Source organism: Haemaphysalis longicornis, unplaced genomic scaffold (assembly GCF_048455015.1).
Source record: "Haemaphysalis longicornis isolate Haplotype H1 unplaced genomic scaffold, Haemaphysalis longicornis Haplotype H1 scaffold_9, whole genome shotgun sequence".
NCBI lineage: Eukaryota > Metazoa > Arthropoda > Arachnida > Ixodida > Ixodidae > Haemaphysalis > Haemaphysalis longicornis.
In genome coordinates this window covers 38245924-38270089 of record NW_027526460.1, presented here as the reverse complement: position 1 = coordinate 38270089, position 24166 = coordinate 38245924, and the positions used below count along the sequence as shown (strand labels likewise).

Below are 24166 nucleotides of genomic sequence, written 5' to 3'. Positions count from 1 at the left end.
AAAACGTACACTTTCACGAGAAGACGGCTTTAAGCTTTACTGAAGTAATCGTTGCGACGCTTGGAACACAACTCGGCTGATACTATTCCTCGAGATGACAACACAGCGGATTTCGAAACTCGCACAACAAGAGGGCCAAGCTTACCATTAAAAACTGTATACTCAGAGGAAGGTTAGTGTAACGTAGATTACATGTGCACGTTGCTGACATCCTCCGCTGTATTTGCTGCCTATGTGCTCACCACCACGGAGGCGCCACCGGGCGCCCCGTAAGCACTGGCGCTCTATAGAATAGGCAGTGGCGTAGGCAGAAATGTTGTTCAGTGGTTGTTATACGCCGCCGGCAAAAAATAAAGAAACGGAAAGGCAAGGTATCCCGCACTTAAACATCATTTCGCTTTCATTTTGTTATCAAATTATCTTGTTCTGTTTTTACGTATTTATACACAGATGCGGAGTGTGAACAGCGTGGACGAAAGGAAGGCCGAAATGCTGAGGGGACAAAAGGGTAGGGGGATACACCGTGCAAAGAAAGTGTCGGGGGGTGTTGTCACACCGACACAACCCCTCTCCCCCCCCCCCTTCTCCTCCTACGCTCGTGCATATAGGTCAGCGCGCACACAGGAACTCATGCACACGCATTGCGCCCGATAGTAGGAAAAAAAAGGAAAAAAAAAGGACCATCAGACGGTGCAAAAAGCGGAATGTAAAAATTGGCGTAGAATATTTTGACAGTGAGACTTGTAGCGGCACAAGTGCAGGTATTTTGACGTCGCAAGGGCTTAAGGCTAACAGGGACAATGTAATTGGCCCAGTACGGGGCACCTTGAGCAATCTTGGTGATGGTATTGGCGACACCGCGGACCCCGAGCCTCCCAACATAAGCTGTGACCTACCGTGGTGATGTGTTTTGAAGGTGAAGGGTAAAAACCTCAAACGGTGGCCGTCAGAGCCCAGGTCAAGCTCCGGCGGATGGGCTCCCTGTCTGTTTACCAAGCAGGGAGCTCCGGGACCTCTTCAGCTATCAGGGTAAGGCTGACGAAGAAAGTACCCCCGTCTCCTTGTTTTTATACTATGCCGTATGGTATTTTCAACCCCCCCCCCCCCCAAACGTGATCGGTCCCTCAAAAGGGGCAGCACCGAAGTATCAGTTCCGTCCTTACCAACAATCTCAATCCCAAAGCCAGCCATCTATCCCCGCTTCCTGATCATTGAATCTGTTGCAAAAGAAAAGCCTGTTGCCTCTCTGTCCGTGTTCTTGGTAACAAAGTTCATAGAAGGTATAATAGGAGAATCCTACAAAGCAAAGAAACAGAGAACCGGAGGACTGTTGGTTGAACTCAATACCCAGCAGCAGCAACAAATCTCCTGAGCCAGACAAGCATCGCATGTCTTGACAGCACGGTCACACCCCACCGAAGCCTTAACAGCTCACAGGCGTGATCTCAGATCCTGATCTCATGACTGAAACCGAAACCGATCTGCTGGAGGGCCTGAAAAGTCAGGGCGTAACAGCAGTGCGGCGCATACTGATACGCAGAGAAGACAAAGAAATTCCTGCCAAGCACCCGATCTTATAACCTTTGACCGGTCAACACTTCCCCCGCACGGGGCACCTTGAGTAATCTTGGTGACGGTGAGCAGCGACAACGCGGACCCCGAGCTCCCAACATAAGTCGTGTCCAACCGTGGCGGGGTGTTTAAAGGTGAAGGGTAGAAGCCGTAAACGGTGGCCGTCGGAGCCTTGGTCAAGCTCCGGCCGATGGGCTCCCTGCCTGGTAGACAGGCAGGGAGCTCCGGGACCTCTTTGACTACCAGGGTAAGGTCAAAGGAGAAAGTACCCCAGTCTCCCTGCTTTTATACTATGCTTTATGGTATTGTCTAAAACCCCCCCCAACCGTGATCGGCCCCCTAAAAGGGGCCGCACCGAAGTATCGTTTCCTCCATTGCCATCTTTGACATTTCCTGAACCAGAACATTACTCTCGATTTCTTGTCATGGAGTCCCTGACTCCAACCCACCCTCTTGCATCTCAGTCAGTCTTCTTGATCGCCAAGTATCTTGAAGCAATAATAGGAAAATCGTATAAATGCAAAAAACAAAGGTCTGGTGAACTCCTAATCGAAATAAATGACAAGCAGCAGTCTGCAAAGCTTCTAGCTCAGACTAGACTGGCTGATCTCGACATCAGGGTCACACCCCATCGGAGCCTCAACAGCTCGCAGGGTGTGATATCCGAAACAGATCTCCTGAACGAAACGGATGCGGATCTCCTTGCCGGCTTGAAGGATCAGGGCGTCACTGCCGTGAGACGCATCACTATCCGCAGAGACGACAAGGAGATTCCCACCAAGCACATCATCTTGACCTTTGACCGCTCAGTACTCCCACAACACATAAATGCAGGTTTTATCCGTTGCTCCATCCGTCCGTACATCCCGAACCCGCGGCGCTGTTTTAAGTGCCAGCGGTTCGGGCACGGTACGAACTCTTGCAGTGGCCGAACGACGTGTGGAAAATGCGCGGCGCACGATCATCCGAGCGAGAACTGCGCATCCGAAACCCTCACTTGTGTAAACTGCGGGGGGCCGCATGCAGCATACTCCCGCAAGTGCGAAAAATTCCAACTAGAAAAAAAGATCATAAACATTAAGGTCACTGAGAACATCACCTTTCCAGAGGCGAGAAAGAGGTTCGCCTCTTTCCCTCTGGGGAGGTAGCTGACACAGCTCGCCGGGGGGCGGAGCGGCGTCTGGTTTCCACAGGGACCCAGTTCAGCGAGTCTGACCTGGTCCCTTCCCCGCCCCCCCCCCCCTGGGTTGCCTCGGGCAGCCCAACCTGCCACCACGCCGCCTGCTGAGGCAGCTGTGGTTGTGGTGGCCACGTCTTCCGTCGGGACCGGTGCCGCTCCCGCCTCTGTCTCCCCGTCCTCCAGTCCGTTGGATGGTACCGAGGTGATGGACACCACGGGCCCCGCACCGGCTCCCACCGCCACCGCACCGCCCGTGCCACTTTTGGCGTTCCCGACGCCCGCGGCGGTGGCGGCTCAGGCGAAGGGCTGGCCAAGTCCGGGGGGCCCGGTCCGTCGGGCACCCCTCGGACATCTGACGACGAGATGGACGTCGGGCCGTTCCTGCCTGCAACGCAGCGCAAGGAGCGGCCACCGACTTCCAAGCCTACAGAAAGGCCCAAAAAGCCCAATCCAAGAGTAACAGCCCCGAAAGACGACACATGAACACACACGAACACACACATTCCAGTCATTCTTAAATTTAAATAATGGGAACAGAAAATATCATCCAATGGAACTGCAGAGGCCTGCTTAAAAATCTTGACGATGTGTATGAGATTCTGCATGCCAGTCAGCCAAGTATTATGTGTCTCCAGGAAACCCACCTCAACTCTAAACAAACAAATTTCTTAAATAGGTACATGGTATTCAGAAAGGACAGGGTTGGCTGCACCCACTCTTCAGGAGGTGTGGCCATTATCGCCCGGAAATCATTAGCATGCCATCCTGTCACTTTAAACACTGTCCTCGAGGCTGTAGCGATCCGTACCATAATATTTAATAGGTTGATAACGGTATGCTCTATTTACATCTCTCCTGATTTTGCACTTCTGAGCTCTGATTTCGAGGCACTGGTTGACCAGCTGCCCGAACCATATATACTAACAGGCGACCTTAATGCGCACAACTCTCTTTGGGGCTCCACCAGAACGGATGCCCGAGGTCGCCTGATAGAGAAGTTCCTTACATCCTCCGGAGCATGCCTTTTCAACAAAAAACAGCCTACATACCATAACTTAGGACACAATACATACTCGCATCTTGACTTGGCTATTGGTTCCGCAGTTCTCTTTCCATGTCTTGATTGGGGTGTGGGCACAGACCCATATGGTAGTGACCATTTCCCCACTTCATTAACGTATATAGGTATAGGCCCGAGCAGTCCATCTTCCCATAAAAGGTTTAATGAATCACAAGCAAACTGGAGCACATTCACACAAACATCTCAACTACACCACACATCCATAAAACACCTACACGTGGAGGAAGCCGCCCAACTCGTCACGGCGCACATCCTCGACGCCACCGGAAAGTCCATTCCCCAGGCCTCCAGTGGGTCCCGCTGCCCAAGGAGGCCCTGGTGGAACGAGGACTGCAGGCGGGCGCGAGAGGCCCAGAACAAGGCGTGGGGTGTCCTTCGCCGGTACCCCACGTCGGACAACCTCATTTCTTTTAAACGGGCAAAGGCTTTTGGGAAGCGAGTGCGTCGTGAGGCGAAAAGGGAGAGTTGGCGCACCTTCCTCACTTCCATCAATTCATACACTGATACACACAAAGTCTGGACACGAATACGAAAACTAAAAGGACAACAGACACACAGCCTGCCCCTGGTTAGTACAACAGGGGACACACTGGAAGACCAGGCTAACACACTTGCACAACACTTCGAACACGTGTCCAGTTCAGCGCACTACACACACACTTTCATGAAACACAAAACATCTGTAGAAAAGAAGTCCCTGCGTGATAACAACAAGTCGCACACTTCTTACAATTCTTGTTTTTCAATTCATGAGCTGAAGGTTGCTCTGAGCAAATGTAAGACGTCAGCTCCAGGTGCAGACAAAATCACATACACCATGATACAACACCTACACCCAGACACTCTTGAAACACTCTTACACCTATACAATAAAATATGGCTTTCGGGGCACATTCCTCGCTCTTGGAGGGAGGCCATAGTAGTGGCTGTCCTAAAGGAAGGGAAGGACCCTTCCTCTCCTGCCAGTTATGGCCCCATTGCGCTGACAAGCTGCCTGTGTAAGCTCTTCGAGAAGATGATAAATAGGAGACTTGTGTACTTCTTAGAGTACAATGGTCTTCTCGAGAGCTGCCAGGCGGGCTTCAGGGCGGGGCGATCTACCAACGATCAACTCGTTGCGTTAGAGTCTTATATCAAAGATGCTTTCCTCCACAAGCAGTACTGCATGACGGTCTTCTTTGATCTTGAAAAGGCGTACGATACTGCTTGGCGGAACGGCATCCATAGCGACTTGAAGACCTTTGGCATGTCGGGTAACATGATGAACACGCTTGCCAGTTACCTGTCTGAAAGAACGTTTCGCGTGCGAGTTGGAACTGCACTTTCTAGGGTTCATGTGCAGGAAAACGGCGTGCCGCAAGGTGGAGTTTTAAGTTGCACCCTTTTTATTGTAAAAATGAATTCTCTTTGTAAGGCGCTACCACCATCGATTTCCTCCTCCATTTATGTAGACGACATTCAATTATCCTTTAAGTCTTGTAACCTGTCTGTCTGCGAGCGCCAAGTCCAGCTTGGTGTTAACAAGCTAGCTGGTTGGGCAGACAGCAACGGTTTTAAATTTATATCGGGGAAGTGCACTTGTGTCTTGTTTTCCAAGAGGCGTGGCATCCGGCCGGATCCAGACATTCATCTCAATGGTGTATCGATTCCTGTCAAGAAAGAACACAAGTTTTTAGGTATAATCTTTGACGAAAAGCTCACATTTATCCCACACGTAAAACAACTAAAACATAAATGCTTAAAAACAATGAATATCCTAAAGGTTCTGTCGCACATCTCTTTTGGTGCTGACAAACAACTTCTTTTACGTGTTTTTACCAGCTTGATAGGCTCACGACTGGACTATGGTAGCGTTGTTTATGGGTCAGCCACTAAAACATCCCTCAGAATGCTGGACCCTGTGCTTCATCTAGGGCTCCGCTTGTCATGTGGTGCCTTTCGGACTAGTCCAGTCGAAAGTCTGTATGTAGAGGGCAACAAATGGAGCCTAGAACGTCAGCGAACCTACACAGACTTGCTTTATGCTTTTAAAATCTCATCAATGCCTCACCATCCTTTTACATCAGTTTTTTATGATACATCCTTATCTCAACTTCTTACTAATCGTCCATCAGTCTCTCTGCTCCCTTCGCTTTCAGAGTAAGAGAAGAAGCGTCGCAACTGGATGTCATGTTCTCAGACACCATCAAAACCTCCGCTACTGAACTTCTAGTACCGTGGCAGCTTCGCCCGATATCATGTGATGTATCTTTTATAAGTGTCGAGAAAAACAGAGTGCCTAGAAGCGCGATCGTGCAACATTTCTTATCCCTGCAGCACAAATATAAGTGTGCTGAATTTTACACGGATGCTTCAAAAACTGCCACAACTGTTTCCTGTGTTGCGCATGGTGGCACCTTTAATGTCTGTAGAACTATGAATAGAAATACAAGTATCTTTACGGCAGAGGCCTATGGCATACTTCTTGTAGTTCAACATATTGTTCTGAGTCAAATTACGAAATCTGTAATTTATACTGATTCTTTAAGTGTTGTGCGTACATTATCCTCACAGAAGTCTAAAAACCATGTGGTCAATGCTCTCATTAGTACTCTTATGTCTGTGCATGCTTTAAACCTTGAGGTGACCGTGTGCTGGGTGCCAGGGCACTCTGGAATTCCCCCCGCACGGGGCACCTTGAGCAATCTTGGTGACGGTACTGGCGATACCGCGGACCCCGAGCCCCCAAACATAAGCTGGATCCAACCGTGGCGATGTGTTTATAGGTGGAGGGTTAGAAACCACGAACGGTGGCCGTCGGAGCCCAGGTCAAGCTCCGGCGGATGGGCTCCCTGTCTGTTTACCAGGCAGGGAGCTCCGGGACCTCTCAGGCTATCAGGGTAAGGTTTGAGAAGAAAGTACCCCCGTCCCCTGCTTCTATACAATGATGTATGGCATTCTCTAAACCCCCCCCCCCCAAACGTGATCGGTCCCTGAAAAGGGGCCGCACCGAAGTATCTTTTCCTTTATTGCCATCTTTGACATTTCCTGAACCAGATCATTTTTCTCGATTTCTTGTCATGGAATCCATCAATCCAAACCACCCTCTTGCATCTCAGTCAGTCTTCTTGATTGCCAAGTATCTTGAAGCCATAGTAGGAAAATCGTATAAGTGCAAAAAACAAAAGTCTGGTGAACTCCTAATTGAAATAAATGACAAGCAGCAGTCTGCAAAGCTTCTTGCTCAGACTAGACTGGCTGATCTCGACATCCGGGTCACACCCCATCGGAGCCTCAACAGCTCGCAGGGTGTGATATCCGAGACAGACCTCCTGAACGAAAGGGATGCGGATCTCCTTGCCGGCTTGAAGGATCAGGGCGTCACTGCCGTGAGACGCATCACTATCCGCAGAGACGACAGGCAGATTCCGACCAAACACATTATCTTAACTTTCGACCGCGCAGTTCTTCCACAATACATAAACGCAGGTTTCATCCGTTGCTCCATCCGTCCCTACATCCCGAACCCGCGGCGCTGTTTTAAGTGCCAGAGGTTCGGGCATGGTACGAACTTTTGCCGTGGCCGAACGACGTGTGCAAAATGCGCGGCGCACGATCATCCGAGCGAGAACTGCCCATCCGAAACTCTCACTTGTGTAAACTGCGGGGGGCCGCATGCAGCGTACTCCCGCAAGTGTGAAAAATTCCAAATGGAAAAAAAGATAATTAACATCAAGGTCACGGAGAACATCACCTTCCCAGAGGTGCGAAAGAGGTTCGCCTCTTTCCCTCTGGGGAGGTACGCAGACGCGGCTCGCCGGGGGGCGGAGCGGCGTCTGGTTTCCACAGGGACCCAGTTCAGCGAGTCTGACCTGGTCCCGTCCCCGCCCCCCGCTGGGTTGCCTCACGCAGCCCAACCCGGCACCACGCCGCTTGCTGAGGCAGCAGCGGTTGTGGTGCAAACCACTTCTGTCGGGACCGGTGCCGCTCCCGCCTCTGTCTCCCCGTCCTCCAGTCCGTTGGAGGGTACCGAGGTGATGGACACCACGGGCCCCGCACCGGCTCCCACCGTCACCGCACCGCCCGTGCCACCTCTGGTGCCCCGGGCGCCCTCGGCGGTGGCGGCTCAAACGAAGGGCTCCCGAGGGGGTGCCAAGTCCGGGGGGCTCGGTCCGTCGGGCACCCCTCGGACATCCGACGACGAGATGGATGTCGGGCCGTTCCTGCCTGCAACGCAGCGCAAGGAGCGGCCACCGACTTCCAAGCTGACAGACAGGCCTAAAAGGCCTAACCCCAGAGTAACAGCCCCGAAAGACGACAAATGAACACATACACACACTCCATTCATTCTTAAACCTAAATAATGGGAACAGAAAACATCATTCAATGGAACTGCAGAGGCCTCCTTAAAAATCTTGATGATGTGTATGATATCCTGCATGCCAATAAGCCAAGTCTCATGTGTCTCCAAGAGACTCACCTCAATTCCAAACAGACAAATTTCTTAAATAGGTACATGGTATTCAGAAAGGACAGGGTTGGCTGCACACACTCTTCAGGAGGTGTGGCAATTGTCGCCCGGAAATCCTTAGCCTGCCACCCTGTCACTCTGAACACTGTCCTCGAGGCTGTAGCAATTCGAACAATAATATTTAATAGGTTGGTAACGGTGTGCTCCATTTACATTCCTCCTGATCATGCACTTTCGAGCTCTGATTTCGAGGCGCTGGTCGACCAGCTGCCCGAACCATACATCCTAACAGGCGACCTTAATGCGCACAACTCTCTCTGGGGCTCCTCCAGAACGGATGCCCGAGGTCGCCTGATAGAAAAATTTCTTACATCTTCAGGAGCATGCCTTTTCAACAAAAAACAGCCTACCTACCATAACTTAGGACATAATACGTACTCACATCTCGACTTGGCTATTGGTTCTGCAATTCTCTTTCCATGTCTTGAGTGGGGCGTGGGCACGGACCCATATGGTAGTGACCACTTCCCCACATCCCTAACATACAGAGGTAAATGCCCATGCAGTCCATCTGCCCATAACAGGTTTAATGAATCAAAAGCAAACTGGAGTACATTCACAGAAACATCTAAACTACACCATACAACCATAAAACACCTACACGTGGAGGAAGCAGCCCAACTCGTCACGGCGCACATAGTCGACGCCGCCGAAAAGTCCATGCCCCAGGCCTCCAGTGCGTCCCGCAACCCAAGGAGGCCCTGGTGGAACGAGGACTGCAGGCGGGCGCGAGAGGCCCAGAACAAGGCGTGGGGTGTCCTTCGCCGGTACCCCACGTCAGATAACCTAATTTCTTTTAAACGGGCAAAGGCTTTGGGGAAGCGAGTTCGTCGTGAGGCAAAAAGGGAGAGTTGGCGCAACTTCCTCACTTCCATCAACTCATACACTGACACACACAAAGTCTGGACACGAATACGAAAACTAAAAGGACAACAGACACACAGCCTGCCCCTGGTTAGTACAACAGGGGACACACTGGAAGACCAGGCTAACACACTTGCACAACACTTCGAACACGTGTCCAGTTCAGCACAATACACAAACACTTTCATGAAACACAAGACATCTCTAGAAAAGAAGTCCCTGCGTGATAACAACAAGTCGCACACTTCTTACAATTCTCCTTTTTCTATTCATGAGCTGAAGGTTGCTCTGAGCACATGTAAGCCTTCAGCTCCAGGTGCAGACAAAATCACATACACCATGATACAACACCTACACCCAGACACTCTTGAAACACTCCTACATCTATACAACAACATATGGCTTTCGCGGCACATTCCTCGCTTTTGGAGGGAGGCCATAGTAGTGGCTTTCCTGAAGGAAGGAAAGGACCCTTCCTCTCCTGCTAGCTATCGGCCCATCGCCCTCACAAGCTGCCTGTGCAAGCTCCTCGAGAAGATGATAAATAGGAGACTCGTGTACTTTCTTGAGTACAATGGTCTTCTCGAGGGCTGCCAGGCAGGCTTCAGGGCAGGGCGGTCCACGAACGACCAACTCGTCGCGCTCGAGTCCTATATAAAGGATGCTTTCCTCCACAAACAATATTGTATGACGGTATTCTTTGATCTGGAAAAAGCGTACGATACCGCGTGGCGGTATGGCATCCTAAGCGACCTCAAGTCCTTCGGCATGTCAGGTAACATGATAAACACACTTGCCAGCTACTTGTCTCAAAGAACCTTTCGTGTGCGAGTTGGAACTGCACTGTCTAGGGTTCATGTGCAGGAAAATGGAGTGCCACAAGGTGGAGTTTTAAGTTGCACCCTTTTTACTGGGAAAATGAATTCCCTTAGGAAGGCGCTGCCACCGTCGATTTCCTGTTCAGTCTATGTAGACGACATTCAACTCTCCTTTAAATCCTGTAACCTGTCTGTCTGTGAGCGCCAGGTCCAGCTTGGTGTTAACAAGCTAGCTGGCTGGGCAGATGGCAATGGTTTTAAATTTAATCCTGGGAAGTGCACTTGTATTTTGTTTTCCAAGAGGCGTGGTATCCGGCCCGATCCAGACATTCAACTCCACGGTGTCTCTATTCCTGTAAAAAAGGAACACAAGTTCTTGGGTATTATCTTTGACGAAAAGCTGACATTCATCCCACACATAAAACAACTAAAACATAAATGCTTAAAAACAATGAATATCCTGAAGGTTCTGTCGCACATCTCTTTTGGTGCTGACAAACAACTTCTCTTACGTGTTTTTACCAGCTTGATAGGTTCACGATTGGACTATGGTAGCGTTGTTTATGGGTCAGCAAGTAAAACATCTCTCAAAATGCTGGACCCAGTGCTCCATCTCGGGCTCCGCCTGGCGTGTGGCGCCTTCCGCACTAGCCCGGTCGAAAGCCTCTATGTGGAGTGCAACAAATGGAACCTACAACGTCAGCGAGCTTACACAGATCTCCTTTATGCTTTTAAAATTTCATCCATGCCTCACCATCCTTTTAAATCAGTTTTTCATGATACGTCCATGACTGAACTCCTTTTAAATCGACCATCGATCTCTGCGCCCTTCTCTTACAGAGTTAGAGAGGAGGCGTCAGAGCTTGCTGTCTCCTTTTTAGATACAATCCAAAGTTCTCTAACGGATTTTATAGCACCATGGCATCTCCGCCCTGTATCATGCGACACATCTTTTACACATCTAGATAAAAAGCGAGCTCCCACATGTGCAATTCTGCAGCATTTCTTGTATTTGCAGCAGAAGTATGAGTGCTCTGAATTTTATACGGACGCTTCTAGAACTGCCACCTCTGTGTCCTGCGCGGCGCATGGGCCCGGCCTTAGTGTCGCTCGAACTCTGAATGGTCATACTAGTATCTTTACGGCAGAGGCTTACGGTGTACTTCTTGTTGTCAATCATATACTTCAAAACCACATCCCACAATCCATTATCTATACAGATTCCCTCAGTGTTGTGCGGGCACTGTTGTCAATCTGATTGTCAAGGGTATTATGTCTGTGTATGTACGCAAATTTGAACTGGTTCTTTGCTGGGTCCCTGGCCACTGTGGTATGGCCGGGAACGAAGCAGCGGACCGAATGGCTGCTGCTGCTACACTCTCGAATACAGTAGACATAACCACAGTACCCTACACCGACGTGAAACCACACATCAGACAACAACTTCGCAAAACATGGCAAACACACTGGAGTGAACAAACAGACAACAAGTTACACGTAATAAAACCTCAATTGGGACCATACACCACCGACACACGCAATAGATACTCTGAAGTCGCCTTGGCCAGATTACGGATAGGGCACACTCATGCAACACACTCGCACCTTCTCACTGGGTCTCCAAGACCTCTGTGCAGCAGGTGCGGAGAGGCCCTATCCGTGATGCACATCCTCATACAATGTAAGGCACTCGACACTACACGACGCAAACACTTTCCTCAACTACACACACGACATATTCCACCACACCCGTCATACTTCTTAGGAGACGATGCCATGTTTTCTGTTCAACGCACCTTTCAGTTCCTATCAGAAGTTCACTTTTTACAACTCATCTCATACCACACATAGTTTTACCCCTGGTCCTATACACCAGCCACCTTATTTATTTTTTAACCACTCTTGTTCTTCACCATGGCCCTTTATACCAGCCGTGCTCATAGCTTTTAACTGATTTTATTTCTTGTTCTCACCTCATCAAATCACTTTGTGTTTGGCGCTCTTTGCCCATGTCGGCCTTGCGCCAATAAAATCAAACCATCATCATCACTCTGGAATTCCAGGTAATGAGACCGCAGACCGAATGGCGGCCGCTGCTGCCCTTACAACTACCGTTGACATAACAACAGTACCCTACACCGACCTCAAATCGCACATCAGACAACACCTTCGCACAACATGGCAAGCACACTGGAATCAACAGACTGACAACAAATTACACATTATAAAGCCACTCTTGGGAGCATACACCACTGATACTCACAACAGACACAACGAAGTTACCCTGGCTCGATTACGGATAGGCCACACGCATGCAACACATTCCCACCTGCTCACGGGATCTCCTAGACCTCTGTGTAGCAGGTGCGGGGAGGGCCTATCCGTAGTCCACATGCTAATAACATGCAAGGCACTTCACACAACACGACACAAACACTTCAGAGAACTCTACAGACAACATATCCCACTACATCCATCGCTGTTTCTAGGGGACGATGCCAGTGTTTCTATGAAACGTGTGTTTGATTATTTGTCAGATGTTAAGTTTTTAAACCTTATCTCATATCACGCATAATCAAATCTGGCCCTATACACCAGCCATCACCATTACTTTTAATTGATTTTACTATGTCCGATTTACATGTTTTTATACCTACCCTTTTGTGGTAATCACCTCGCTTCATTATATAACTTCTTTTCTGGCGCTCTTTGCCCTCGTTGGCCTTGCGCCATAAAACACCAACCATCATCATCATCGGTCAACACTTCCAGAATTCATTAACGCAGAATATATTCGAAGTTCAGTTCGGCCATACATCCTTAACCCGCGGCGCTGTTTTAAGTGTCAGAGGCTTGGGCATAGTACCAACTCATTCTGTGGCCGACTTACGTGTGCAAAGTGTGCCCAGTACGATCATTCATCTGACAACTGCCCATCACAAACCATCGTCTGTGCTAACTGTAATCGACCCCACGGGGCCTCCTCTAGAACATGCGAGAAGTTTAAACAGGAGATTATCAGGGTTGAAGTCACTGAGAACCTTACCTTCCCAGAGGCGCGAAACAGGTTCGCCTCTTTCCCCTTGGGGAGGTATGCCGACACGGCTCACCAGGGGGCGCAGCGGCGCCTGGTTTTGGCGGGGACCCAGTACCGCGAGTCGGGCCTGGTCCCGCCCCTGCCCCCCATCGGGTTGCCCCTGGCAGCCCAACCCGCCTCCGCACCGCTCGCTGAGTCAACAGCGGCTGTGGTGGCAACAGCCACCATCGGGACCGGTGTCCCTCCGGCCCCTGCTTCCCCACCCTCCCTGCTTCCACTGGAGCATGCGGAGGAGATGGACACCGGGGGTCTCGCATCGGCTCCCACCTCTGCCGCACAGCCCATGCCACCTTTGGCGCTCCCGACACCTTCGGTGGTAGCGGCTCAGAAAACGAAAGGCACCCGAACGAGAGTCAAGTCCAAGAGGCCTGGTCTATCAGGCACCCCTAGAACACCCGAGGACGAGATGGACGTGGGACCGTTCCTGTTTGCGTCGCAGCGGAAGGAACAGGTCCCTGCATCCAAACCACTGGACAGGCCGAAAAAGCTCCCTCCGAGAGTCCAAGCCCCGAAAGACGGTACATAAACAACACACTCCAGTAGCTCCTAACACTTCATAATGGGAAGAGAAAACAGTCCAATGGAACTGCAGAGGCCTCCTTAAACATCTTGACGATGTATACGAAATACTGCATACTAATCAGCCAAATGTAATGCGCATTCAGGAAACACATTTGAATTCCAAGCACACAAATTTCTTGAATAGTTACATGGTCTTCAGAAAGGACAGTAATGCCTGCACACACTCCTCTGGCGGTGTCGCCATATTCGCCCGGAAATACTTAGCATGCCACCCTGTCACTATAAACACTGTCCTTGAGGCTGTAGCAATTCGTACGAAAATATTTAATAGGTGGATAACGGTATGTAACTGGAAGAGCTAACTGGAATACATTTAGAGAGACATCCAAACTACACCACACATCCATAGGACACCTACACGTTGAAGAAGCTACCCAACTCCTTACGGCGCACATCCTCCATGCCGCCGGAAAGTCCATTCCCCACGTCTCTGGTGCCCCCGCAACCAGAGGAGGCCGTGTTGGAATGAAGACTGTATGCGGGCGCCAGAGGCCCAGAACAAGCTGCGGGGTATCCTTCATCGGTACTTCACGTCGGGTAACCTTATTTTGTTCAAACGGGCCAAGACGTTCGGAAAACGTGTGCGCCGTTAGGCAAAACGAGAGAGTTGGCACACCTTCTTAACATCCATTATTTCACACACGGACACACACAAATTCTGGACACACATACGTAAGCTCAAAGGACAACAGACACACAGCCTGCCCCTGGTTAACGCAACAGGGGACACACTTGGAGACCAGGCTAACACACTTGCACAACACTTCAAACAAATGTCCAGTTAAACACACTACACAAACACTTTCATAAAACACAAAACATCTGCAGAAAAGAATTCCCTGCGTGAAAACAGCAAGTCGCACACTTCCTACAATTGTCCCTTTTCAATTTAGGAGCTGAAGGCCGCTCTGTTAAAATGTAAACCTTCAGCTCAAGGTGCAGACAAAATCACATTCACCATGATACAACACCTACACTCAGACACCCTTGAAACTCTTCTACATCTATACAATAAAATATGGCTTTCGGGGCACATTCCACGCTCTTGTAGGGAGGCCATAGTAGTGGCTTTCCTGAAGGAAGGAAAGGACCCTTTATCTCCCGCCAGTTACCGGCCTGTAACTGGCGGGAGAAGCTTACTTTGAGAAGCTGCCTGTGCAAGCTCCTCGATAAGATAAACAGGAGGCTCGTGTACTTTCTTGAGTACAATGGTCTTCTCGAGAGCTGACAGGCAGGCTTCAGGGCAGGGAGATCCACTAACGATCCACTCGTAGCGCTCGAGTCTTACATAAAGGATGCTTTTATTCACAAACAGTTTTGCGTAACGGTGTTTTTTGACCTTGAGAAGGCCTTTGACACCGTCTGGCGCGACGGGATCCTCGGTGACCTGAAGTTATTTGCTGTCTCAGCCAACATGATGAACGCTATTTGCAGTTATTTGTCCGAAAGAACATTTCGTGTGAGAGTTGGTAGCGCACTCTCAAGGATTCATGTGCAAGAAAATGGCGTTCCGCAAGGTGGAGTTCTAAGCTGCACTCTGTTAATAGTTAAGATGAACTCCCTTGGGAAGGCATTGCCACGTACCATTTCTTATTCAATGTATGTAGACGATGTCCAGGTATCTTTTAAATCATGTCCGTCTGTGAGCGTCAAGTCCAGCTCGGTGTGAAAAAACTAGCCAGCTGGGCAGACCAGAACGGTTTTAAACTTAACCCAGAAAAAAGCACTTGTGTTGTCTTCTCCAGGAAGCGTGGGATCCACCCGGACCCAGACATTACCTTTAATGGCGTTCTGCAAGGTCCTGTGAGGAATGAACACAAGTTTCTAGGTGTGTTGTTGGATGAAAAACACGTTCTTTCCTCATATTAAAGAACTGAAACATAAATGTCTAAAGGCTATCACCCAGCTTAAGGGGGTCTCGATTGGACTATGGAAGTGCTGTTTATGGGTCTGCAACAAAACGGCACTACAAATGCTCTTGCTGCATCTGGGGCTTCGCCTTGCATGTGGCAGTTTTCGCACGAGCCCAGTCCAGAGCCTCTACGCCGAGTGTGATAAATGGTCTCTATATCACCAGAGGATTTACATGGACTTGTTGTATGCCTCGAAAATCATGGCCCTGACTAACCACGCTTTCAATTACACCATTATAATACATCCTCAGAACAACTGTTTTTAAATCGACCTTCCATCTCTCTGCCTTTTTCACTTAGGGTAAGAGAAGAAGCCTCTGAGCTCATCGTACCCTTTTTAGACATTCACAAGACACCCATCACTGATTTTATATCACCATGGAATCTGCGCCCTGTGTTCTTCGATCTGTCTTTTACACAGCTTGATAAGAACAGGCCACAACGAATAGCGATTCTGCAGCATTTCTTGTTTTTACAGGATAAATACCGGTGTGCAGAATTTTATAGTGATGCGTCCGTCGAAGACTGCTACCACTGTGTCTTTAGCTGCGCACGGACACAAATTTCGTGTCTGTCAAACGATGAATGTCCGAAACAGTATTTTTACGGATGAAGCATACGGTATCTTGGCGGTTTTAGATCCCATTGTTCAACACAAAATCCCAGAGTCCATCCTGTACACGGACTCCCTCAGCGTTGTACGTGCGCTGTCCTCTAACAAAGGGTCTAAAAACTATGTAGTTAATCTTATTTTTAAGGCTATTCTATCCGCATGTACCGCAAACCTTGATATAATTATATGCTGGGTTCCAGGCCACTATGGGATCGTCGGGAATGAGTTTGCTGATGAAATGGCTGCCGGTGCTGAACTGCAAGGCACAGTTGATGTAACAACAAACCCTACACTGGCATGAAGCCACACATTAGACAACAACTTCGTAAAACATGGCAAGCAGACTGGAGTGAACAGATAGACAAGTTACACGTAATTAAAACACACTTGAGACCATACACCACCGACACACGCAACAGATACACAGAGTTTGCTTTGGCTAGGCTACGGATGGGGTACACACACGCAAATCACTCGTATCTGCTCACGGGATCCTCAAGACCTCTGTGCAGCAGGTGCGGAGAGGCCCTACCCGTAGTCCACATACCAATCACATGCAAGGCGCTTGACACAACACGACACAAACATTTCCCTAGATTATACAGACAACACATCCCACTGCACCCATCGTTGATTTTGGGTGACAATGCCATGGTCCCTGTCAAATGTGTTCTTAAGTATTTGTCAGATATAAAGTTTTTAAACCTCATTTCATATCATGCATAATCAAATCTGGCCCTATACACCAGCCATCACTATTACCTTTAACTGATTTCACTATGTCTGATTTACACGTTTTTATACTTACCTCTGTGTGATAATCACTTCTCTTCAGCCATTAAATAACCTCTTCTCTGGCGCTCTTTGCCCTCGTTGGCCTTGAGCCATTTAAACACCAACCATCATCAGCATAAACTTTTCTTTGGCGCTCTTTTCCCGTAGTCGGCCTTGCGCCAAAAAATGTGATGGTGTGAGAGCTTAACAAGGAGATAAAGAGTGCAGAAAAGGCAGCTCTTCAACTATCCATTACTGCTCGGGAAGTCGCTTACGTGTGAACATAAAGGACATTAGCACTGGCCAATCGCCACATATATATAGGTTCAAACCATCGTCATCGAAACCATCATACTCGTTGCCATGAGCACCACTATTTTATTAGGTGTTTGTGCCTGTCACCATGTCTGAGAACACATCGCCCTTCTTCCGCGCCCATCGCACGGGTAAGGCCACCATGGTAGCCTCCGTCTTTGTCCTCGGCCTCTCCGTCGGCACGGTCGTTGTCGCCGCCGTCGTGGTCGTCACTCTCTTCAGGGTCATGGGCCGCCTCGAGACAAGCGGCCAGCTGCGGAAACTCGAAATACTCACAGCCGAAGGCAAGAAGCCGTGCAGTCGCAACTTGCACATCTAGGATTGGATCACAATGCTTCTGTTATCGCTTACGCAAGAATCCTGACTTGCTTAATACAGACGTTTCGCCTCATGATTAGACGCTACGTAGTGCATGGAATGTTTTACAGCAAACCGTTGTACCTGTTTGAGGATGGGTACTCGATCCAAGAAATGACTGTGAACAGAAAGCGTTGTAAGGAGAAGGGGGCGAGAGGAAAAGGTTCCAAAACACGAAGCGTTCCATAGCGCGACCTCGTACTCGGCCATAGCGAGAGCTGGCGGTCCTCGCCAGTACACCGTGAATAGCGGTAGCGGACGAACGCAGTCAAACGAGCAAACAGAAGAGCAGCGAAATTCACCATAGTTGTCGACTATCCCCTTACGCGACCGCATGAGCGAACAGGGGCGCAAGGCGGAGGACACAGATACCACTGAAGTTAAAGAGCTATGACCAATAGGAAGCAAAGGGTCCCAAGCCGCAAGACTACAGAGCCCTTAGACAACGCGATGGGAAGCAAGGTGTCTCAGCCGTCGAACCGGGCATGCATGTGCGGCGCGTTCAAAACCCATTAGAAGTGCTTACGTGGGCTGGCAGTTTGTTTCCTGGATGTGTGCAACCAAATGAAGCCGGAACATCTTTACTGAGTATTCCATGAATGGTTCGGCCGTTCGATTTTTAGCGTCGGAGCTGTTGTTACTGGCCGTAAGTTCACCGTTGCCAAAAAAAATACCAAGAAAATGCCGAGTGCTCGTGAGCGCGTGCCTCGCAGTGAACGCCGAGCGTCCTCGGCACGCGCAGTGGCTTTATAAAAAAATTTAACGTCGTTTTACTCAACGTGGAGGCTGTCGGAAGGGCAGAGCAGTGGTTCGGTAAAACTGGCTGTAGCGCCGTTATCCGCTCACGGCTACTATCCAATGCAATCAAAATTTCCCGCCTCCGCAGTGCTCGCGGGCCCCCTGCCTCAAACAGCGCCACGGGAGTTCTGTTCTGTTTTTTTAAGTGCAGATCAATTTAGGGGCTCGCCTTGTCGTCGTAGCTCGCTCCCTGAACCCATGTAGAGCCACACGGCGTTCCGTCGTGGCGGCGTAACCCAGAGGCTTCGAGAGCCAAGCGGTTTATATAGTCACAAGCGTTCAAAACTGGCCAACCACTCGCGCTTGTCATACATCTCCCCATTGTTTAGCGCAAAAAAAAAACTATAGGTACAGTTGAGGCAAAATATACGCAATTAACCTGCAGCGCCCGCGTTCACTTTAGTTAGGAACGCTCATTAGGTTGGTTTTTACGGTAGTAAGCGAAAAAAAAAAAAAAGTGGCAGTGCCACGCCGGCACGTGCGGGAGGAAAATCGAGCACATAAAGAACAGAGCTCCCGCTGTCGCTGTTTCATGTAGGGGGGGGGGGGAGGGGGGGCGAGCACTGCGAAGGCGGGAAATTTGAATTGCATTGCGTGGTAGCAGTGAGCTGATAACGGCGCTACAGCCCATTACGGCGAATCACTGCTCTGCACTTCCGACAGCTTTTATGTTGAGGGGAACGAATTTAATTTTTCTCGCGTACTATCGTAAAAACCAACCAAAGGAGTGTTCCGAACTAAATGAACGCGGGTGGTAAATTAACTAAATGAACAGTCCAATGGGTCTGTGTCCAACAAAAGCGCGAGATGTCACGTTGGACACAGGGGCGATAAGTTAAGCTTCACCTTCCGTAGCCACGTTGGAATCCGTCCTGAGTTGTTCGGCATACGGTACAGCAATCACGTATCTGCCCTTTTCATTGCTGTGGTAACACATAGTTGTAAAGGGCGAGCGTCAAAGAGACCTGACATATTCCGTGATGGTCCGCTTTAACTGCGCCGTCCATCTGGCAACACTCTGCTTTCAAAAGCATTTATGATGCATCTCCCGGTAGCGTTGAAGCCCAGGCTGAAATAACTTGTGGGAAAGTGGAGTTCCTGAACTACCTAGTAGACTCGCAAGAAATAAAAGCGAACCACTCGGAATGTACGACGTCAAAGAGCATACAGTGGAATGGCCGCACAGTCTCTCCTGAGGCCATTACACTGATACCTGTGCTGCATGGTAGTTAAAGGGCCTTTCTAAGGCCTTACAACCAATTGTGTATCGAGTGCGGCATTGTAAATGCATAGGACGAACTTGTAACAGAGCGTACGACTCTCACTACAATGTTGCCGTGTATAATACTATTAGACTAAAACTATTGGACACAAGCTCCACGCCCCGTAGAGCAAAGAGAAGGAAGTGCGAACTACATTGGTGTGGTCAATTTCCAAGATTCCTGCTGTGAATTCTTTGTGGTTCTATGTGTGTAATAAATAAGCAATGGCTTTTACTTATTTCTCAGTTATTTCTACCTTTTGCTGCCTAGTGGGAAAGGGGACTCATCGGGTGTTATTTTTCCAATTATAATTTTTGAAGATTAGAGCTTTAACGCAGATAAGAGGCAACGAGTGTTGAAAGCGATTCATTTTGTAAATCGAGAAATATCAACCGGGAAAGTTACCTGCATAACTTACCACTTACGATTCCTCAATCTGGTTGTGATAAATGCCCATCGGCCTATGCGATTTGATTTCGGGCGACAAGAACGCTAGTACGACGCGTACAAAACTTTTTAAAGTTCAAAGAAAGAGGATTGTGTTTGGTGAATAATATTTTGTTTCGCTTACTTTCCAGAAACTCCTTGGACCCCCCATGCAAGTGAAAGGCGGGCCCGCGTTCACACAACTCGCAAGCGACGACGAGGGATTTACTTTATCTTGTCCGATAGAAACGACACGCTCCAGTCTGAAAATTTTCCATTCCTTTTCAAGGCCACAACAGTGCAACCAAACCTGGCAGCAAGCGAACGTGGGAGCAATGGCGTCTTGAGTCCATCTAAGCAATGGGTAAACTTGGCAACTACAAAGCCACCCGGAAGCGTGCTTTCATCTACAACGCTGGAAAAACATTCTGAACCCTTTGATGCGGACGATTTACCACTACCGCCATACGCATTTGATAGCAACGCCAAGATTGATTCAGTTGACGCCACCGGAAGCGTTCGCAAAGTCGAAGTGCCCGGTGCATTCGCCACATCAGTGCCCGCAGACCGCTTGCACAACGAGACACCCGATCTGAGCAGAAACGGCAAACGAGTCCATAAAACTGCCGGTGAAGAAGTACTTTCGTTAACCACAGGTTCTGAACAGGCGAAACGGGGCATAACACATGAAAATTTAGCACCGAGCGCTGATTACGAACCCTTCGAGCTTGATTATGGTGTTGTACGCCGCGCCGCACATCGATTTAGTGACGACAAGGGCTCTGGCTTTCCGAACAACCCAAACATGAGCAGGGAGGACTTCTTCCTTAACGGGAACGGCAGTTTCCATTCGCGCCACAATCGCAGCACACATGGCCAGCATCCCATCTTTCGACCAGAGGGCCCTGTACAAACGCACAGGATTCTTCGCAGTGCCTCAGACGCTGGAAGACGACACGTTGTGTCATTCGCGACGCATGGAGTAACGATACCGTTGGTAATGCGGTCCACATGGACTCCACAGCTGACGGAGCGGATGCTATTTGGCAATCAGCCGGCTACTGTACCGACCGCAAACACAGATAATTCACAAATTTATTCTGATGATAACGATTCAGTACATCCTGGGATGTGGACTACGACACCAACAGAGCCTTTCCGAAGACATCAAAGACATGATTCCCATCTCACGCACAAAAAGATATTTGTCAACCCACCGGCTACAATACGAACAACAAACCTGGACAATCCTCGAGTTTATTCGTATAATAATGAGCCTACCAATGCTCGACTCTCGGTCACCGTGCCAACTCGGCCTTTTCAAATACCTCACAAGCATGATTCACAACTCACGCAGCATACAATATCTAGAAATCTACGCGATAAATTGATGTTAACAGACGTGGAAGACGGTCGAATGTATTCGTATAATAATGATCCGGCCAGTGCTCGACTCCCGGTCACCATGGAAACTATGCCTTTTCAAGGACCTCATAGTCATTATCCTTCCGACACCCCGATTACTTCCGCCGACGAAACAATGGCGATTACGTTTTTAACGAGCGAAGTGACACTCCGTAGCAATGACGTTACCCTGGGAGCGACTTCGGTCAACGGTGCGGTACAAGGTAGTGCTGAGAGTCACATTGGACACGTCCCAGCGTTTCCTGAACGAAGTGTATCGCCCACCGTAAATGCATCGCAAGCTCTTCTCAAAATAGGAGCGTCAACTGTCAATAGCAGCGCGCCTTTATCGAACACCGTCACCTTATATCGGAATGACGTTAGCTCAGGACATTCGTCTGTACGTGTAACAACCACGGGCGAGGAAGTGCTGACAACCGCTTATGGCAAAGAGCCTTTCGAGGAGGACGAAAAGCTAGAAACTGAGGCCTCCGCTGTAATCTCGACGAACCGGAATCAAGGCGTAGAACGACTACCAACAATGACCGGAACCACAACATCTAAGATTCATTCGCATTCCTCAAGCCATTACCACCACAACCACGTGTACGTTCCCCTTCGTGCGATGGCTAATGCGGCAGTTGTGCACCACGCTATAAAACCTACTGCGAGTAAGAAAAGCCGAACCACACTCAAACTGTCGCCACACAGTTGGGGAAAGAAGCTTTCATCTAGGCACACCTTCATAACATCCACCCCACGTCGACTTACTTACAAAAACAAACCGTCCAAACACAGTTCCGACTTCGTAGTTCGGATGAACAGACTGCGCCAACTAACGAGCACCGTTTCTACTACAAATCGGGTTTCGGTGTCAGGTCGGGACTACTATAGTCAAAGTAACAAGAGTGCATACAGTAATCTTCGTTCTTTTACATTTCAAAACAGCAGCGAATAAAAATAATGGCGCAGTCCGAGAATCTTTGAAGGTTGTGAGTTATTCTACAGCAACTATAACGCTGTGTTCCATAAACTAGTACGGTATTCGGCCTTACTGCATCCAAGGTGGTTGACATCTACGCAAGCAACTTAATCAGCGCCAGGTTTCGCCTTAGATTCCATGCAAGCGTGCGCTGATAAAATACATAGAAAGAATGCTTGTCTCTGATGAACAAGGTTTAAAACAAAATAAAACGCTGTTGCAGTTATAAATACATACTGCCTTGCTTGCCAGCCTTGCCTGCCTTGCCTTCTTGTTTGCTTTCGACAAATTCAGCATCGTTTGCCGTCGCACAGCCGCTGAAGGAGTTGCGAAAGCTGTCTTCCTTTAACTAAAACAGTCATAGTGGATTAAGTTATAGCTTAGTAGCGAATAATTTAGAAGCTTAGTTATTAAGAATACCGCCTGCGGGCGTTTCTTACTCGCCCTTCTAACACCGCCGCTTAAATGTAATAAGGGCTTTCCCTTGAAGGAGTACTGACGCAAAATTTTGAAGGCGAGATCCGGAGATAAATTGGCGGGGACACACATGCGTCATCTGCGATATATCAGCGGCAAATACAGCTTAAAACACAATTAAACTCAATTTTAAAGTGTGTGAAACGCACCCGAGCACCCAGCGGAGGACCTCGCGCAATCGACATTCCCTGGATGTGGAGTAAATAGACAACATCCAAACACGTTACGAGTTTGTGTTGGCCACTGCCGCACGCCGGCGTTTCCGTCGGGTTTCTCGCCGGCTCGCCGCGCCGATCGGAGGTCGGAACTTGTGCTCTCGAGCAACGAACGATCCGATCGTTGGCGGCGGAGGCGCCGGGATTTCGTTGGCTCATCGGGCAGCTTGACCGTGACCTAAGTGCTACAGCTAGTCCAGGCACTCTATTTTTATTACACTGGGAGCGAAAACGCGCCGGGGACGCGAAAAGCGCACTCAGCGAGCCACACGGTCGCTGCGCAGGCTGCGGCCATGGCCTCGAAGTCGCGCAGGCCGGCGCAGGTTGCTCGAGCGATAGCTTGTTACCCCTGTACGAAATGGGGCTCAAGTCCCAAACAAGGCAGCACATACGAGAAAGAAGTTAATGATGGGATGGCGAATTTCATTAAAAATCGTCATCTGCACCGCTTATGAGAGCGGCAATCGAATACCCGCCGCAGCGTCAAGCCTAACACATCTGTAGGCAGACCTGTAGGCAGACCGGCCGGCTGCTACCAGCGCTCGTCTCACCACCCACTGTCTCGAGCATCGCGTGTCGTTCTCTATCCGCGGCAGCGATGTGCACTTGCGGCGCCTGCGTCACGTCCACGGCCGCTTTTTAATCAAGCGGCTCACGAGATCAGTACGTACGGGCATAGCAGAAACTGCCGCCGACGCGGAATCGACAGCGCTACGGCAGCTCTGCTCTGTGATATCCGCCCGACAGTCACGTGGGCACCTTTGTGTATACCAAATCCAGCCTTTCGCGGCCCCCGCTGAAACCAATACTGCGACTGACCACATTAAAGATGCCTTTAATTAAACAGCCGTCAAGCGCTGTAGCAGCAAACTCTGTTTCTAAACGTGATTAATAGGTCAGTAGCTACTATCACATCAACAACAACA

The 24166-nt window shown here is 49.4% G+C and overlaps 1 protein-coding gene across 2 annotated transcripts in view; it reads left to right on the top strand.

Annotated features, from left to right (window-relative positions):
- The window catches only part of LOC144151924 (uncharacterized), a 541357-nt gene that overhangs the window by 505068 nt on the left and 12123 nt on the right, over positions 1–24166 (top strand). Inside the window, exon 3 of one of the 2 annotated variants that reach the window (XM_077683094.1) lies at positions 20315–20526. The exons of the other annotated variant lie outside the window; for it this stretch is intronic. Coding sequence (XP_077539220.1) covers positions 20315–20526 — 212 coding nt within the window. The remainder of the gene's footprint in view (positions 1–20314; positions 20527–24166) is intronic. 2 annotated transcript variants of the gene reach the window in all.